The sequence below is a fragment of the Lepidochelys kempii genome, chromosome 7 (genome assembly GCF_965140265.1).
Source record: "Lepidochelys kempii isolate rLepKem1 chromosome 7, rLepKem1.hap2, whole genome shotgun sequence".
NCBI lineage: Eukaryota > Metazoa > Chordata > Testudines > Cheloniidae > Lepidochelys > Lepidochelys kempii.
The window spans coordinates 22,555,773-22,574,950 of record NC_133262.1 but is presented as its reverse complement, the minus strand read 5'-3'; the positions used below and the strand labels follow the sequence as shown (position 1 = coordinate 22,574,950).

The 19,178-nt window shown below is 53.8% G+C and overlaps 1 protein-coding gene across 4 annotated transcripts in view; it reads left to right on the top strand.

Moving 5' to 3' along the window:
* The window catches only part of PLXNA1 (plexin A1), a 274,489-nt gene that overhangs the window by 36,119 nt on the left and 219,192 nt on the right, over positions 1-19,178 (top strand). For all 4 annotated transcript variants that reach the window (XM_073351348.1, XM_073351345.1, XM_073351346.1 and 1 more), the window contains one exon: positions 18,550-18,732. In XM_073351348.1, coding sequence (XP_073207449.1) covers positions 18,550-18,732 — 183 coding nt within the window. The remainder of the gene's footprint in view (positions 1-18,549; positions 18,733-19,178) is intronic.

The following is a 19,178-nucleotide window of genomic DNA, read 5'->3' as shown; positions in this document are numbered from 1 at the left end:
TGGTCACTGGGTTTTGGTTTAAATGGGTATTCACCAGTGATGGCTGGCCTGAAAAAAATGGCCCCATACCGATTTAGAATCCCAAAACATTTGTGGATCCAACCCTGTGAAGTAAATGCTGCTCCCAATGGTGATACAGTGGGCTTCAGCTCTGTCCCAATTCTACCTAGTGTAAGGCTGGGCAGAGGGCTGGGAGGGCAAAAGCAGCACCAGAAAGTGCCCAAAGCACCTAGAAGCTCTTTGATGTTAGTGGTTTGGTACACACCAGATCCTTAGGTAGGAGGATGCATGGGGACCTCTTTCTTTTCCTTGTTTCATGCTGGCTCTGGCAGTCCAGGCCTCCTGCTGGGATGATTGCATCACTGTGAGCTCTGGTACAACATTCAGGGCCTGGGGCCTCTGCTAGCAATGCTGAACCATCCCCAATTTTGTGGAGTGTGTAACACACACCCCAGGGCACAAGCAGCGGGATGGTGGGAGGTGGAACCCTGCAGTGCAATTCCTGGCTGCGTACAGTACATGGAATAGCTAACTCCACTGCAGCATGTGATGAGGGCTGGGAAGGCAGGGATGGAGCTGGGTAGGTACAAACAATAACTATTCCGCTCTTTGCCTTTTACAGTATAGCCAGAGTTGATGCCCCCCCGCCCCGCCCCGGAGCTAATCTCCCTGCAGATCAGACTAATAACATGCTTCAGAGAGCTAACCCTGGTGACGGTGGATTAAAGGGAGCGCAGCCTGCCCTCTCCAGGCGCAGGTGGCTCCTTTCCCACTGGTTGATGCCAGCGCTCGGAGTGGAAATGGCTGTGGCTCAGCATGACAGCCCCTTGCAAATGGCATCCGTGGCTTTTGGGATGGTCAGAGAGAACCTCCAAAGCAGCTGTGTGCGACTGAGAACGCAGGGGTGCATCGGGGTGTTGAAGGCAGAGTAAGAGGGTGGCTGGCAGCCTCATGGACCGCACGGCTTCATTCACTGTTCAGTGCAGAGGCTCTTTGCTGCCTGCTCCCTGGCCTTGTTCATTCTAAGTGCACCTGTTGCATTCCCCATAGCATGAGTTGGTAGGAAGGGAGTGTGAGAGTGTCTGACCTCTTAATTGCTGCCCTCGGGCCCCCTTTAGAACAGCTGGTCACTCTGGTCAGCACCTTCGGAACCGACCCAGGGTGCCTGGATTCAAACACGCTCTGCTCCTGCTGGAAACTGATCATTCCTGCGAGCTGCTGGCTGTGTGCAAGGAGCTGGGTCAAACAGCCAGACCCTGGGCCCTTGTGGCAGGGCAGCCCTGCCTTTGGCAGACTCTAGAGAAATGATCTGCCTCTGACATATGACGCCCTCTCCTCTCTGTGATATTCCAAATACCTGGAGCATGCATGGCCCATTCAGCCTCTGTCAAGCTGCTCTGTTTTCATCCTTTCCCACCATGGTATAGGACTATCCCTGAAGGAAGGCTTTCCCTGCTGGCTGCTCCTTACCTGGTCAGACCTGTTCTCCTGGCTGTTGGAGGCCTGGAAAATCTTCCTGCTCTGTCTCTTTTTAGCTCTTGGCAGCTCATTCATTCCTGAGTGTGCTCGTAGGATCTGTGAAAAGTGGGAGCAAGTCAGCTCCTGTCTGGATCCCGCAGTAACAGTTCCCTAGTTCTTGCCTGGACAGTTCCTGGAAGGATCTGCCAAGATCCCACTTGGAATTTGTTGTGGGGGTGGGTAGAACTTCTTTCAGAGTGGTTCAGAGCTTCTTTCAGAGGGAAGCTTGGCCCCTCCAATTGGGCACGCTGGCCTGCCTCTGTCCTTGGGTCAGCATGCAGTGGGTCAGCACAAAGAGGGAAGGTCCATGTGCAACAAAAACACGTAGGAGTCTCATTCCCCTGAAAACCGGGCTGCCAGACCGTGGGAGGTGCTCAGAGCATTGGAAGTGGGTGGCTCCACCACTTTCATTCAGGGCACATGGCTGGGGAATGGCGGGGCGTGGGCAGCAGCATGTCCTAGGTGTGAGTGAGGCACTGAGAATGCGTCTGATGTTGAAGGCAGTTAGTAGCAAACCATTGCCCCAGGGAAGTGGGAGCATGCCAGGGCTGTAATCCCTGGGCTGCTGTTTCCCAATCTAGGGAAAGTCTCTTGCCTGTCCCAAGGGAAGCATTTCCCACAGGCTGTTGCTAACGTATGGCTACCGGTTTATTGCCCTGTTTTGCTGCATGAAGTCTGTGGCGAGGGGGTGCTGAGCCTGCTTGGTTTATGAACTATTGCCGGCTTCTTTTCCAGATGATATTATAAAATATGAATGGTCACAGGGAGGCTATTTCAGCTACTCTGGATGATGGGAGTGTAATATATCCAGGCATCTCTAAACTGGCATGGCCTGGGCAGCCTCTCACAGCCTGGGCTAAAGGATGTAGGCCAAATCCTCAACAGGGGTAAATCAGCTGAGCTCCATTGAAATCAATTTAGCTGCACCAGTTTACCCCATCTGAGGATCTGGCCCAGCCCTAAACTGGTGCATAACTTCATTGGGCTATATACCTGCTTACACCAAGGCTGAATTTAGTCACCTGTCAGTGCTAGCATGGTGCAATAGTTTAATGCTATAGCCTCTCTTTTGAGGCCTGGGCTTCTAGACTTTGCTAGATCACCATGAAATGACTGTTCTCAAGCTAGTCCAGGATGGGTATTTGGTCAAATAACACAAACTGGCATGGTTGGCTTTCCCTGATCAAGGGAACCCAGCTCCAGAATAAGGAGGGACACCTGCAGGTTAGGACAGTGGGGCATTGGCAGAGAGGTGGTGGGACCCAGCCTGGAATATCTGGGCGGGGGGGCCTGCCAGCCAGCACTGAGGTGGGTTGACAGAGCTGGGCTTGTGGATAGCAGGGGGGCTGCAAAGCTGTGTGAAGGGAGTTTGCCCTGGCCAGCAGAGCCTGTGCCCTGAGTTCTCCTAGAGCAGCCCCTGTGCACCCCTCGTGCTGGAGCCTCTATGGGATTTGTCTTTTCAAAGCCATTGTGCTGTGCTCAGAAAGCCAGTAGACTAGGGTATGGCGGTGCCCTTCTCCCAAGGAGCTCCACTGTGAGCTACTTATTGCTGGCATGTCAGGGGATTAAGGAGTTCAGAAGGAGCCTCTAAATAGTCCCTCAACCCCCTAAGTCCCACTCTGTGGAGCGTGGCCATCTGAGCCGCTTGCATTCCCCCTTCAAGGGGGAGCCAGCCATAGGACAGCGTCCCTGCTGAACGTCCATTCTGGTTGGCCCTTGGGGCACTGGGGAGTACAGCAGGAGCAATGCCTGAGTGAGGGTCTCCCCTTCGCTTAGTGGCCAGAAGGAGTAACACAAGGGAAGGCTTTTTTTCTCATTTCTCAGGTGCCCTCTTGCAGGTCAGTCACCCCAGGGCCATGGGGCTGTCCTGTGGGGGCACATGCCTTAACCGCAGCCACCTGGAGTGCATAGGCATCCTTGTGAAGTTGTCCCAGGCAGCCCCTCCTTTGTCCTCTCCCGAGCTGGGAGGGAGACAGCTAACAGCTGCCTGACAAAGTAAAGGGTTTGCTGTCAAGAGCACTGGGCTCACAAATCTGATTTTGGCTTCAAACTAATTCAATTCTGGTGGAAAATGATGAAATTGTTACACTGCTGCCTGCTGGGTCACACGACTGCTGACTCTGGGAATGGAGCTGCCTGCCTCCTTCTCTTGTGCTATCTCTCGCTCCCCCGTTCCCTCTCTCTTCACTGCCCTTGGCCCGCACAGCTGTCTTGGGGACCCAGCTGTGTCTCGGAGCAGCTCTTCTGTCCCCTTTGGGCTTTTCCTAAGCAAGGTGCTGAACGAGAGAGGAGTGTAAGGAAGAGAATGTCACCTTGTCCCTGAGTTGGTGGTGGGTGTGTGTGGGTGTGGGGAGGGTGGTTGTGCCCATCAGCCAAAGGGGTTGATGATGCTGTACTTAGGTCTCCTGCTGGATTGGCACAGGGTGACCAGTTGGATATATGAAATGAGCTGTGCAGAAGGATGTTCTGAACATCAAGGACTTCAGCCTGGGTAGGGGGGCTGTGTGCAGAGCTAGATCTTCAGCATTATTCTGAATCCAGACGAGCTATACCCCTGGAACTCCCTGGTCTCTGCTGGGCAGCGTTAGTGGGCTCTGGGGTGCTTAGTGGCCCCTTAGGGAGCCTAAGCAAAGTATGCCATGCAGACGAGCATTCAAACTGCAGCGGCCCTTGGTCTCCTCGTTTGTAGCTGCAGCAGAACAAGCAAGAGGCAAATGGGACATGGATGCCAAGCTCCCCTCTCTCCGCTGCTAGAGGGCCCTGTCCTGTGCCAGTGTAGGGGGGCGGCAGGGCAGCATCAGGGTTTGTGGCTGTTCCCACTCTGTAGATTACTAATTCCTGTGCTGAGAAACATCTCTCTGAAACATTAAGAAGATGGTCATTAGTGGATCCCTTGTGCCTCTTTCTCCCAACCTCTCTCCTTTCACTCCTTTTCTTGCCTTGGCACAGGGCTAACAAAGCGAGAGGGAAGGAACAAAGAATAAACAAGCCACAACTCAGCGTTTGCTCACAAAAGTAACAAGCACACAAGAAAACCAGTCTGGCTGGAAATGGAGCCACAGAATCAGTTCTGGGCAGCTGTTCTTTCCCAGCTTCTCTGGCTCCTTAGCATCCTTGCCAGGATCCAGCTTGGCTTTGGCTTGCTGGCTCAGGGCAAATTCCTGGTCCTTGGGGAATTGAGATCTGGCTGCAAGGCTGCCCCTATGTGTGGCCTTTGAACCCTGGCTGGGAGCAGGATTAATTTCCCCCACTTTTAGGAGAACACAGCAAAGATTGGAAGCAGCCACTCCTCTGGCTGGTGCTCTGATCACACTACATTTCCCAGGCTGCGCAGAGATGGGCTGAGTCAGGGCTTGAATGGGAGAGCTCTAGGGAGAACTCGGGGTGCTTTGGGAAGTGGTGGCTAGTAACTCATTGAGTGGTGCTTGTCTTTGTGAGCCAGCCCTGAGCCGCTGTCGTAGCCTTGTGCAGGAGAGTGCTGCGTTGCTGCAGGTGCCTGAGATGTGGCACCAAGGTCTTGATTTTTGGGCTCTTTAATGGCACTTTATGGAAGAGCAGGGATGTGAACGTTGCTGTCCTGCCCAAAGTCTGGCTTAGGTAAGAACTGCATTCTTAAATCCCACTGCAGGTTCAATTAGATGTGGTATTCTTCACGTCCTGTCCTAAATGGTTATGCTGCTGTGTGCTGTTAAACAGTTCTCTCGTTCCACCCCCGCTAGTGGCTGCATTTCTGCAGTAGTTGAATGATCCCTGTGCATACAGCTCATAAATCAGTTTGGAGAATGTGTTGGAAGCTTCCAGGATGAAACACCTATCCATTATCATAGTCAATACTGGAGGACAAACGGGGGCATCAGTTCAGCTAAACACCCCCCTTCATGGGAAGTGTGGAAAGAGTATAAGTTACCAGGTACTGGAAACCTAGATGGTTTCTGGGTGCCCTCTGCTTTTCTGAGGCTCCAACAGATGAAACATGCCTTGTAATGTGTGACAGCTGCTACCTTGGCTAACACGGAGAGAACCCAGGGCCGCTAGAGCTACAAGCATAAGTCGCTATAGCTAGAGCCAGGTTTTGCAGCTGCTGTCTATGACAGACTCCCAACTTCTGTGATCTGGCACAGAAGGGGTCACACAATACACGCTGACCAGTGGCTTACATAGACATTCCCTCCACTCTGTCCCAGGCAGCTCTCGCAGTCCCACCATCTTTTCATTAGCATTGGCAGGCAGGGTTTGATTCTGTTTATTCTCAGGAAAGCGCAGCGCTCTGATGATGTCCAGATATTGGTGAAATCCCAGTTGGACGACTTGTCTGAGCTGGCAATAGGCTAGGGGTTCAGTTAGAGGCCCCCTCCTATATCCCAGTGCAGGGGAGAGTGTAACCAGTTCTTGTGCCCGTTTAGTGGTGAGGGAATTGGCCAATTGTCCCTCCGGCTACAGGAATTGGTTCTCCCAGTGTTATTACACTGCACGGTCATTGGCTTGAACTCCTGCAGGAAATCAGTCTGGGGAGTGTATGTGTGTGCTCGCCATGGCAGGTGGAAGGAAGCCTGGCTGCTCGGGCATTGGGATTATGATGTGAGCTCATGAGGGTTTCAGGTAAAGCATGGAGGTGTGGCTGCTGCATTCCAGTGCCAGCACTGTCTGTGTTAGAGAGCTTGTGAGGATTGTCCCGCTGCTCGGTACTAGGCCGACTCTTGGGCCTGGAGAAATTCCCTCCCGTGGTTTGCTTTTAAAGGCCAAGCAGAGGAAGGGGTTGCTAGATCTCGAACTGAGCCCTTAGCACCTCACTCTCTGCTAGCTATACCCAAACCACATCCTCCAGAGTGTGCAAAACCAATAGGTGCGAATCTTTTCGTGCACCACTGAAATGCTGCCTGCTCTGGGGCGGCCGTGGGAGGCGATTAAGGGCTGCACAGCAACACTCCACACAGGAAGCAAAGGATAGTGTCTGCAACTGGTGCTATAGGGGTTGCTTTCTAAGGAGGCTGAATGTAGTTGCCCGGGTTGGAACCTGGGGCTCTGAGGTTAATGTCTGATGGGTGTGAAAAGAGCCACTCCTGGTCAGGATTTCTGGTTTAAAGTCTTATCTGGAACGCAGAAGAGCCCGGCTCTATGGCTGTGGCGGGCAGGGGGGATTTCTCTGCATGGGAAGGCCTTGTCAATCAAGATTAATCTCCTGACAGTGGAGGGGGAGGGTGGGGGAAGGGCTGTCTCATGATGAACCTCACCCCCTTCCTTCGAGCCCCTCCAGCAGCTTTGTAAGGATTCTATTCATCGTGCTCCCACCAAGCCCCATTCAGGAGAGGCCGATGACATCTCGTACAGCAGGGTTCAGGGGACAAGGGTGAAAGGATCTGTAGGGGGATGTGGCTTTTGGATAAGCTGACATGTTTCTTCCCCCAGCTGAGTTCCCAGGGCACATGGCCACGGCCTCCCCAGTGCTGCAGCAGCATCCTTGTGTTTTGCTTGCAGCTGCTGTGGCAGCAGCATGAACTTTTGACTATCTAATCCCCAAGTGCTGTGGGCCAGGGCGGAGCCCACGCTGGAGCCAGGCGGAGAGGCCGCCAGACTTGGCTGAGTGCTCAGAAGATGTTAGTGGTTCCTCCCCAGCGCTGAAGAGCGGAACAAACTTGGCTGGGGAAACTAATTCCATCCTGTATGTTTCTTTTGTTCCCCTGCTGGGACCAGGAATTCATCTTCTGAAAGAGGCAGACCTGGAGCGGCAGACTGCATTGAGCAGGCTGCGAGGGTCTCAGCATAGCCATCTAAGGCCCCCCTATTGCTTCCCTCCTCCCATGGCCTCTGTAGGACCTGGGGAGGGCCAGCACCTGCGACAGGGATGGGGTGGTTCAGTTCAGACTCTGTGGGCTGAGTTTAAAAACAGTCCAATAATGGCAGCGATTGCCTGCATGACTCTGCTGAACTGGCTCTAGTGAAAGCTCAGTTAGAGTGCCTATTAACCCCTTCAGTGCTGGATGAGAAAGCACGGGCTCCCTTAGACCCGCACGTCTGGACGTTCTACTTCACCGCTCTGCAGGGAAAACGGCCGTGGGTATATTCGGTTCTGGTTATCTAGACCCTTCTACCATCCACTTGTTGGTGGAATTTGATGGCCTCACTGACCAAGGTACCTTCACAACACCTCTCCAAGATGTCTCCACTTCCCAGAGAGGGAAAAGCCCCAAGTCAGCAGAGCACTGAGCCCCAGGTCTGAGTGTGTTGCTGAATCAGGGCCTCAGTGGATTGTTCAGGTTCACACCGGAAGCTTGCAGCAGACCTAGGAATTGAACTCTGATCTCCTTCTTTTCAGCCCAGTACTTCAATAACCAGAACATCCCTCCATGGGCTGCCAAAGAAGGGGTTAATGTTGCTGCCTGACCGAAAGTCTTTTTCTCTGCACAGAGCAGGTGGGGCATGGCGAGCTGCCCCTGGGCTTTCTCCACCTGTTGCTTTCTCTGCTGAAGCGCCTCATGCCTGAGGCGGAGGGACCCTGTCTAGGTCAGGAGTTCAGATTCCATGGCCTGTTTGAGTCCTGGCCTCTCTCCAGAACCTGCCTATGAGGGGCAGTTGTTGCTGGTTCTGACGAGGGTGTGTTGTGATGTAGACGTTTGTGCTACTGATGCTGGGCTGAGATAAATAAAATCATATTTCACAGGGGTCAAATAGCAGAGATCAGGTGCTTGCAATTTCCATTCATTACTAAACCCCGGGGCTAAACTCAAACAGGGGACTTAGATGTGAAAGAACTGGAGTCCCGCTGTCCTGAGCTACCCAGTCCCCACTGCCCCAAGAAAAATTTCCTCCAGCTTCTCTCTGATTCTTCTGGGGGGATTAGGTTGCCCGTGGATTTTGTGCATGGGATGTGAGTTTCAGAGAGATCCTGTCTGGTTTCAGTCCCAGCTCCCCTTTGCCTAATACTCACATCAGTGTATGCCCTATGAGGTTGAGGTGAGAGGGATATGTGGTTCTAGACTGAGTACCAACAAACTTCTCTCCTCTGTCACACCACCCCGAGCTGAATCCTGGCCTCCTGAGGCAATGGGCTGATGCCCTCACACTGTGTAACAATGCCTCGCCTCACACTAGTTCTCCACTATTGGCTTTTAGCTTCGGTTTCGCTATCACGACCCCGGGGGCTTAAAGGTCCCCCAGCAGACGTCAGGAAACCAGGAAATCAATGGCAGCCAAGGGAGAACGTTTATAAGTGTTAACTGGCAAATTACTGGCCAATTAATAACACTAAATGGCATGAATCTTGCCTCTCCTGTCTGCTCCCTCATTGCTCTGGTAAGTGGGCCTGAAGGGAGGCAATGATTCGGAGCGTCGGGGAGATGGCTACTTCCTGCCTTGGCTCAGCATCTCCTTTGTGTGTGTCTGAGGCCAGGTCTCTGTATCCCGTGCTCTCCTTACTGCAGGGTGGCTTCCTGGGAGAATCAGGGTGACACTGAAATTTGCCAGCCCCCCTTCCCCCTCCCTCCCCCCTTGTACTGCCTGGGTCTTTTTGGAGGGTGGGGGTTGTGTTGCTGGAAAGTACGGGATTATCATGCTCCTGGAGATTGGATCCTGTGAATAGTGCCAGTCCCTCAGAAGTGATGCCTCTCTGGTTATGGTGTGGGTTATGGTCTCCCATTGAATCAGTGGGGCCTGCATTCACCCCAGCTGATTAGGATGGAGCCTGCTGGAAAGCAGATTGTGTCACCCTTTGCGAGCCATGCTGGTGTGAAGTCTCTTGTTAACCTGAGTGTTGGGTATGTGCTTTAGTAGCTATACGGGGTCAAGCTGTGTGTGTGTGTGTGAGGATAATTGATCCTCATGCTTGAGGGCTGGTCAGCACAGTGGTCAGGAAGAGAATTTACTTGCTCCATGCAGCATGATGGAACTGGCCATATATATATTCCCCTGACTTTATCTGAAGCACCTGGCAGTAGCCATTGGCAGAGGCCAGACTTGATGGACCAGTGTCTGGATCTGCTATGGCAGCTGGCACCATACCCTTCAAATTGCTTCCCCCATCCAATTTGACCCAGCCTTGCCTGGCCTTGCCATGGTGTCTGCCTGCACGTCCCTAGCAAGGGAGTTTGCTGTTAGTGAGCTAATTGTCGGTGTAATTATTTATTGAGGTGATGTCGGTGTTGCCGTGGCGGGCAGACACGCGCTCCTTGCAGCCCGGAATGCAGCGGTGCAGCTGTATTTGTCATTTCCCAGAGTTTGTTGAGACAAAGCAGACAGGAGTAAACACCATAAACATTTATCCTCTTTCATATTCAGCAGCAGATGAGGTTGGGGAAGCTTCAAATTAGAGTGCAGAGAGCAGTGTGACATGGAGATTGCATTGGCTATGAGGTGCTGCCAGGACTTAAATACCTTCATTCGTTCCGCTCCAGTCTGCCCGGGACTCAGGCTTTCCGTTCACCCCTTCACTGCTGTCTGCTATGCACACCATGAGGCAGAGGGAAGGGAAGGGGCCCAGTGTGCTCTTTCTGGGAGAAGATGCATGGGGAGAGCAGGATGTCTCACGGGGAAGAAGTGACATGTGATTCCGGGCTGCAGGAGGGGACGTCAGAGCCTGAGTCAGGGTGGGCTTCCCTGAGTCTTGGAAGCTGCTGCCATAAGGGGGCTGAATGCACCTAGGGACCAATCTGTGCTTCTCTTAGGAGCAATGACCAGATATCTCTTTCTTCCTCTTGGGACAGACTGTTCTGGCCATCTGTGCTTTTGGGATCGGGTGGCTTCAAGGGTGCTGTCTAGGGGTGCGTCCTTGGGGGCTGAGCAGTGGGAGCCTCCCATTGTCACTAACATACAGAATCGTATAAAAGTAAATATGTCTCCCTTGTGTGTGGGGGGCCCCCCCCATCCTGTCCTCAATTGCTGAGTTCTTCACAGCTTCCCCTAAGAGCAGAATAGCCAAGGATCCCCAGATGCTCTGCTGGGGCTGAAGCCTCTGCTACTAAATTGCTCCCCTCTTTCTCCACATTATGGATTGTTCATTAGGCCTCAGTGATTCACTGCTTCCTCAGTGGCATGTTCCTTGGTGAGGCTGAGCTGTGGGGCTCTTGCCCCTGGGTTCTGGGGCTTCTGTCTCAGCCGCCAGAGAGACAATCCATGAATGTTCAGTGGTCCCAGCCCTGATGGAGGCGAGGTTCTTCTGGGGGTGCGGGAGAAGGATGTGGGTCCCTAAGATCAACTTGGTTTATCGCAGGAATGATGTGTTTTCTTGCTGCTGCCTTCCTGATGATTGCTGTGTGAGAATGGAAAGGAGGAGACCAGCAAGGTCTACACCCCATTCTATTGGTAGGCAAGGTCCATGTGCGTTCAGATTGCAGGGGGCTTTTGAGCCCCTCCACCCCCCTTTCAGTATACTGAGTTGAGGATTGTTAACTCCTCACCATGCTGCTGATCCCCCATCCCCAGTGGGATGAGGCCTTAAGTAGTGGGTAAAGCAGTCTGCCTCCAGGGGCCACTGACACAGCCCTCTTTGGGAGCCAGTGAGGCCTGTGCTCAAGATGTGTGGCTTTTCGAGAGGAATTTCTTGCCTGGGGAAGGGGAGATAAAAAGTCAGGCATGGAAAGGAGTCAACTTGTGACTGCGTCCTAAACCCCGGCACCCCAGCTAGAGGAAGTGAGAGCTGCTGAGCAAGCAAACGGAGCTGCAGCTGTGAACAGCTTTGCATCCACTGGACTGTTCCCACCTCTCTGCACTCCCCACGGCTGTGGTGCTAGCTGTGAACTGCAGCAGTGGTGTGAGCTCCTGGCCTCCTGGGTCGCCCGTGAGGGCTCCTCCCATGGGCTAGAGATCCTGTCCCATAGTCATGTTGGAATTGCATGCTGCAGGCATCTTGAGGAAAAAGCAGGGAGAGGCCTGGCCCCAAGGACAGCAAGTCAAACGAAGTGAAAATGAATGGCCCTTTTAAACAGTGGGCTTAGTGCGTAGCCATCAGTGGATGGCTGTTCAATGTCCCCTCCGTGGGGGTGTTAGTGAGCTGGTACCAGACTGCACACTGACCTTTGGGGAGTCTCTTGCGAATGCACTCCCCTTGTCCCATGCTGCGTGGGTGCTGCACTCTAGCTGAGGGTGACAGTCCTGGAGGAGCTGTTTTTTGAGTGGTTCTTGCTATCTGCCCCACCCCCTCCCCGCTTTCCCCATATGTTACACCATGCTGTAGGGATTTAAAACCCCCCAGAGACTGGAACAGGTTCTGAGCCCATCCTTTGCCAAAACCTCCCCTCTAAGCTCCGAGCTGCAGATGGAGCCTTTCCAAACAGAATCCTTCCGAGGCCCAAATGCCCCACGATCCTCAATGTGTGTCATTCAGAAAGCGCCTCTGCTGGCAGCGTTGACTTCATGTGCTCCATGCCTGGGCTGGCTGCTGCCTGTTCTGGGCTTGGCGTGAGTGCTGCACATCTGGAGGCTCCCTGGGATTTGGTGCTGGGGAGGGAAGTCCAGCCAGGCCGTTCGCTGGGGTTACGGAGTGAAGGCATCAGGCGTGCAATGCTCTGCTCAGCCATTGCCCCACCCAGGCACAAGGTGCTGGAACAATTTGTATAGTGGGGGTGCTGTAAACCCTTTATATAATGGAAACCACTTCAAGCCGGGGGTGCAGCCGCATGCCTAATTTCAGCACCTATGCCCACGTTGGACCTTGTGGGTAACTGAGCTCACCCGTGCCTGGCTGAAAGGCTTCAGTCGTTTCTCTTCAGTCCCCATTCCCCCTCCCTTTCTCCACATCTCCCAGAGCCTGGAACCCATGGTCAGAGGCTGTTGGACCAGGGGTTGTCATGACAACACATCTCCTCCCACTGAGGTGAAGATAGAAGCAGATTTCATGGTTCAGGGAATTTCCCAGTTCCTGACCCCTGTTCCCTGCGGTCTCCCCCCACATTCCCCCCATCCCTGTCATCCTCTCTTAGCACCACATGTCTGGGCCTGCATCGGAGGCTGGAGGGGACGCGGCACAGACATTGCATGTTGAGTGCAGAAACCTCCTGTGTCCTTCCCCTCTCCTTTCAGTGCTGTGGAAGTGAGAGACTGACACAGAGCTGCAGCAGAGCCAGGCGGTTTTGTCTCAGAGGTCCAGGATCTGGGAAAGGGGCATCCTAGGGAGAAGGATAAAATGACCCCAGCAGAGGCAGGTATGGCAGAAATGGCGCAGGCAGAGTCCAGCCATCGGGGGCTGAGGCCCATTCCTTTCCCTGGCTCATCTGCTGCCTCTTCTGAGTGTACTGCCTTTTCTTTTTGTTTGTTCACAACGTTGGTGGAGTCTGGGGGAAGGTGCTGGATTGGCAGCCACTGCATGGGAGAGGCAGACACACTTCCTCCATACGCTCCCCTGTGCTGTTGTGTTTCAGGCCTGCCCAGGACGGAGAGAAGGGAATTCGGGCTCCTTGGGTCTTTCTGTTCTGAGCCTGGGCCACAGGCTGTCATCGAGGGGCCCAGGCCAGCTGTGAGGAGAACGGCTTTTCTGGGGCAGATATCAGAGTCAATAGGAATTGGATTGAGAGCAGCATTTTTGGGCTTGCAGGCCAGCTGTCCGAGGGTGATTACTCTGCATCACCACTGACCTAGGGCTGGATCGGAGCTGAAGATGAAAGGTCCTGTTTCCTGGACTGAGGTGGCAAGGAGTGGTGCAGATCAAGAGGGCAGGCCGTGGCATTGCTGTGGGACTGAGGTTCTCCAGATTAACTGGCAGATAATTTCTTTTGCCTCTCATCAGTTTTGGAGCAGGGTCACAGGTTGCAGTTCAGTTCTCTCCAAACGGAGTGTGTGTGTATGTGTGTGTGTGTCTGACCCAACCAGGCTCCATCCTCTTGGCTGTGCATCAATTCTTCCCTCCACGGGCACTGATAGTGACTCCTGTGCCTTCCCCCCTTTGGAGGCCACCAGGAATGGAGCCCTTCAGTCCCTCAGTGCAGGAACTGCCTGGCTCTGCTGCTCTCCCATCTCCCTGGGCAGCAGCTACAGCGCTTGGTGAAAGGAGCGCTTGGGGAAAATTGCCCTACATTTGTGTCTGCCAATGCTGGGCACTGGCTGAGCTGCAATGGCTCTTGGCTGCTGTTCGAGCTCCCTTTTGAAAAGGCTTCTCCTGAATCTGCAAACGCAGGAGAGTGTTTAACCAACAACGCCTCTAGCTGATGCTGGCAGGGGATCCGCAGTCCAGCTGCAGCTGCCAAACCTGCTGGGGCTCAGCAACCCGGGGGGGCGTGGGGTTTACAGGATTCTGTTCCCTTCCTCCCACGTGGGAGCATTGCCTGGCTGGTCACATGCATTGTGGGCAAGTTCGGCTTCGGCTGCTGAAGGCACCAGGCAGACATTCCTCCAATTGGCTGTGTTAACTCCTGTGTCCCTGAAGGGAGTGTAGTGCTGGGCTGTAAGCCCGTGAGCTTGGTACTTGCTGCCTGCGGGGACAGCATGGGCAGCAGCTTCTCAACTGTGCTGCCTGCTCTCAGCCCTGGAGGTAGAGAGGGGGGTTTAGCCTCTGTTGCCCACTCAGTCCTTGGCCTCTCTGCTGTGACTGCCAGCAAGGGGACCAGGTGGTGCCAGCAGTGGTGGTGCCTTATGTGAGGTGGCTGTTCCCGTAAAGTGGGCTGAGACCGATCAAGCTCATGCCGCTGGGCAGACAGCAGATAGGAATCACTTTGGGTCACTACCGTCCTGGGTTGGTGACCTGGAAAGGAAATGTTTAATCTCATCTCTCCCCACCCTCAGTCATATGAGCCAGTTTTTCCCTTGTTAATGTGGTCTCATCACCTGGGCTCAGCCGTTTGCGGGATCGGTGGGAATTGGGAAAGGGACGGGGCATTATAGAAATGCAGAGACTTCCCCAAAGTCCTGAGTGGAAGGGGTAGGAGCAGCAGTATTAAGCAGTGTGTTTCCTGGAGCCTTTGGTATGTAAAGTGAACCTGTTTGTCTTGGCAGATCCTTGGCTTGGGAGTGTGCGAATGGTGGTGTCACTGTGGGAAGGTCAGGGCATGGCATCAGGCAGTTTCTCTTGTGTTCCAGAGTGGACCTTTCCACTTGATATCCTATTGCTGGTGCTGTGGTGTTGTGCTAGCCTGGGCTTTTCTCTGCCCACTCCAGTGGTCCTGGCAGGCTCTGTTTTAAATCGGAGCAATCTAGGAGTGGGATGGGGGAGAGGGAATGCTACATACCCTTTGGTACCCCAGGCAGAAGTTGAACCCAAATATAGGGAGTGTCTGGCAGGGGTTTTGGAGGATGACCCGGTCACCTTGATACAGCAATTGTGTCCCTGGCTAAAGGGGTCTGGTGTGGTTTGTGGCCATGGGTTGGTGCCAAACCCTGCAGGGTTTGTTTGCAGGAACAGTTCCAGTGGAGCCAATGAGGCTATTATACTTGCATGGGGAATGGCTCTGGTTTTCTAGGCTCACTGGGAAGCTCAATGGTGTTGTATTGTTGCAAGAGTATCTTGTATAGCCTCTCTGCCAAGTTATCATTCTGGAACTGGGGTTGTGGAGCAGGAGGAGGGAGCTTCTTTGCACAGATACTTGGGGAGGGGGAGGGATAGCTCAGTGGTTTGAGCATTGGCCTGCTAAACCCAGGGTTGTGAGTTCAATCCTTGAGGGGGCCATTTAGGGATCTGGGGCAAATATTGGGGATTGGTCCTGCTTTGAGCAGGGGATTGGATTAGATGACCTCCTGAGGTCCCTTCCAACCCGGATATTCTATGATACTTGCTCCCCGAGATGGTGAGAGATTAGAGAGCCAGTATTGTGAACTGGATGGGCCCAAGGGCAAGGACAGCCAGCTGTCCCCATGCCAGCAGTGTGAGGAGACTTTTTGCTGGGGCACCATAGATTGGACTATTACATTGGCCATGGGGGCAGTTCTGTCTGCTCCCCTCTGCTGTGGATGGGCGGGGGCACTGTCTCTGATAGATGCTGGTTTGCAATGAGAAAAATAGCTCCTTAGCCACTCAAACACATGATTCTAGGCAGATCAGAAACTTGCTTAACGCTCCGCCCGCCCCCTTCCCCCATTCAGTACCTCTCTTTCTCTTTCACTGTGTCATTCAGCCCCACCTGACGTATGTCATCGGGAACTGCAGGCAAAGCATGCTCCATGGTAAGCTGTTCACGGCCACTGATGTGACATGGGGCTACTCTTGACTTTCTCTGCACCCAGGAGCAATAGACCCCCTAAATACAGCCACTGAAAATAGCCCTTATTCATTCCCCTAATACCTTGCCAGCCCAAAGCACTATGTGAATTCTGCACAGGGATCATCTTCACCCCCTGCTGAAATGCCCAGCAGCTTAGGACAGGAAGTGAAGAATGGGGTGTCTGTTGGAAGCTGCAGGGGGAATGTACAGGGACAGAGCACAGCCTAGGAGTGTGTGAGTGAGTGTGTGTGTAGATTACAAACACGTTCCCCTCGTTCCAGTTCGTTGAGATGCAAGATTTCCTTTCTGAGAGTGAGGTGGGGGTGGGGAATGGGAAAGTGAGCAGGTGGGGAGATACAGAGTGCCAGACCTCCCCCCCCACAGGCCTCTGTACAGATCCAAATGAAATTGCGCAGCTGCTCCCCAGGACCACGATAAAAGCCAGAAAGGAAAAGCTCCTACACTTGGGCACTCACGGCGGCCTGGCCTCCCCTGGAAAAGGTCTGTTGTGCCCTTGCCGACTGCAGGCAAAGCTCCTGGTGGCATTGTAACCCCTCATGACACCAAATCTGTTTGGGAAGGGGCTTAGGGATGGCGGCAGAGCTGTACCCAGAGGTCTTGTTGAAACCAGCAGTGAGGGGGTTATATGGAAGGGAGCCTCGTAGCCAGACTGAGTCAGGAGACCCTGTGGGGAGTGTAATCAGATCTGGGAGTTGCTGTTGCTTGGGCTCATCTTACCTCCCAGGCTCAGTCTTTGTCTTAAAAAGCCAATCCCGTGAAGGCCAGTTTTGGCCTTTATGCAGTGTTGTAGTGGCAGGCCAGGTCTGCACGCACACTCCCCCTAGCTCTGCTGGAGCGGGGCCCTTGCTGGGGTGGGTCAGCTGCCCAGACCCTCGCGCTGAATTAATATGCACTCTCCTGGCTTTGGAGCTCACTGCAGAGAAAGGCAGGGAGCCAGCCAAGCTATGGACGCTAATCACTGCTTGCCCACCCCGCCCTTGGAGCCCAGCTCAGTGGGAGGTGGGCAGCCAACCTGGCTTGAATGCTGATGGGATTCGCAGTCTTTCCTCTCCCATCCCTCCCCCAACAGTGTTTCTCTGGCTAGAAGCTTGGGCTCAGTGGTGGGTTTTTAAGTGCTGCTCCAGACGTGACTGGGGCTGGGAGCCCCTCTGCCTCACTCTCTTCTGGGACCTTGGATTAGGAAGGTTATTAGGGAGCAGGGAGAGGTTGTTTCAGGACCAGACTTTCTGGTTCAGAGACACTCTTCCTCAGTATCAGTGTCTCCACCTCCCACCCTGACCACTCCCCACATGTTAATCTACTGCCTCTCCTGAGGGACCTGAGCTATTGAGTCTCAGCTACAGCATGTGGCATTGGGCTGCTCTTGATCACCTTCTGTAAGGAGTGTGTGGGAGAGGAGCTTTCACACAGCGATCTGTGCTTGGTACAGCCTCTCTGGGGATTTGGCCGCATTAACCCTTTGGAGGGTAGGAGGAAATGCCAGTACTCACTGATCAAAGGAGGTTCTCTGGGCACTCCACATTCATCCCCCACTCAGCCACTGCCCTTCAGACTTGCCCAAGTATCCTTTGTCAGCTCATATGGCACTTGAAGGAGATAGCAGCATACCTTGCCTTTGTGTACAAGCCTGTGGTGAGAGGCTGAGCAGATCTGCTCTGGCTGGGGAATGGGAGCAGGCAGACTCATGACTCCTTTGTAAAACTACTTCCAGCCTCCTGTCTGGCCTCAGACTGAGAACTGCCAGCGTCAGTGAATCCTCTGGTTGGGAGAACAGCGCTGAGGGGAGTTTGAGATACTGAGTAAGGGCAATGACTGTTCTCTGCAGAAGCCAGATCGGCAATTTGCCAGGAGAGCTGTTTCTTGCAGAGGCTGGAATCGGAGGGGGTGATGCAGGTCAGGATGGAGGGGCACTGGCAAAGGGGTGTCTGGTGGTGGTGGTAGGGAGCTAGGGCTGGAGTACTATAGATCAGGAAAGAGGGGTATCGATGGAGCTGCATGTGGGAAGCCAGGAGCTGAAACAGCTGGGAGTGTTATTGGCAGCCTGTAGGTGTGGGGTGGACCAGGGCTACAGCCAGTCTTTCATCTTATCTCCTTTGTCCAGCCCTAATTGCTTTTCCATGGAGCCAGGCACCTCAGTGGTGGAGGGAAGGGGTGAGGTGGGGTGGGGAGGGGTCCTTGCCAGGATTCATATGAACAGGCTCCACTGGGAACTGTTGTGTTCGATCATTGGTGCCCTGTGGTGAGAGTCCTGAGCAGCAGGACTGTGTCTGGAGTCTGATGCTATCCCCTCCTGTCTGGGAGGCCTTTTCTGCTCTCTGTCCACCCCCTTGTGCCTTGGGGTCCCTCTCAGAGAGCAGAGTCCACCCAGCACCTAGGCTTCTCTGCAGACTCTGAGTTTCCCACCTCTCTGGTTTCCTGGCTCCCCAGGGCTAATCTGTGAATCCATGCCTGGGCATAGCTAGAGTTAATGGCATATGGGTATGTCTGGTACCAGGCTGCTGTGTGTGAGCCCCCAACTGCTTCTGAGACCACAGCTTCCTGCCCCACCCAGGAGCAATCCCTGGGAGAGGGAGGGGAAGCAGAGCTCCTTGCAACCCCCATGCCTTGTTATCAGCCTCTAAGCAATCTGAGGCAAGTCCCTGGTCACTGCCCTAACCCCTCATCATGCCACTAAGTGATGGGGTGTCCCTGCTCTCCTTGGCTGCCCTGGATCTGGGGCAGGAATTAGCTAAGGATCTGGGGCAGGAGTGATAGCTAAGAGGGGCTCGTATCATCTCCTCACTTCATTATTGCTCTAAGTCAGCAGCTCAGTCCCCCTTTGCACACAGCAGTTTAAGTGGTGTCAATGTATTGACAAATGGCCCATCTCTCTCATTCCCTTCTTCTCTGACAGCCTCTGCAGATTGACGACTATTTCTGTGGCCAGGATTTTAACCAGCCGCTGGGTGGGACAGTGACCATCGAGGGGACAGCGCTCTTTGTGGATAAGGAGGATGGCATGACCTCGGTGGCTGCCTACGACTACCGGGGACACACTGTGGTCTTTGCTGGCACGCGGAGTGGCAGGATCAAAAAGGTAAGTAACCTACTGGGCCGGGGTGAGGAGGCTGGATGGCTGACTACCTCCTTTGGGGCAAGGGCAGGATTTCAGTGCTGTGTTTTGAGGCGTGAATGGTGTATGCAGGGTGGGGAGTGGCAGCATCGACGAAGGCCAGTTCCCTTCACTCTTGTCCACCAGGCATATTTATTAAAGCGGTTGTTTATGGCAGGATTATAGCATGGGGAAACTCCCAGCCCCACCCCAATTCAAGTCCCAGTCAGCAGGGTTAGTGGGAGTTCCCTTTGCACAGTCTCTCCGAGGGATGGGGTGTTGGGTTCACAACACAGCAAGGTATCCCAGTACTGGTGATTTCCCTCTATACCTTGTGTCCTTTGATCACTGGATTGCTTTGCCACTAACCCGAGAGGGGCTGCACATGGGTGGTGTATGCGCTAGTGACTTGATGCCTGTGGTGCTTCGTT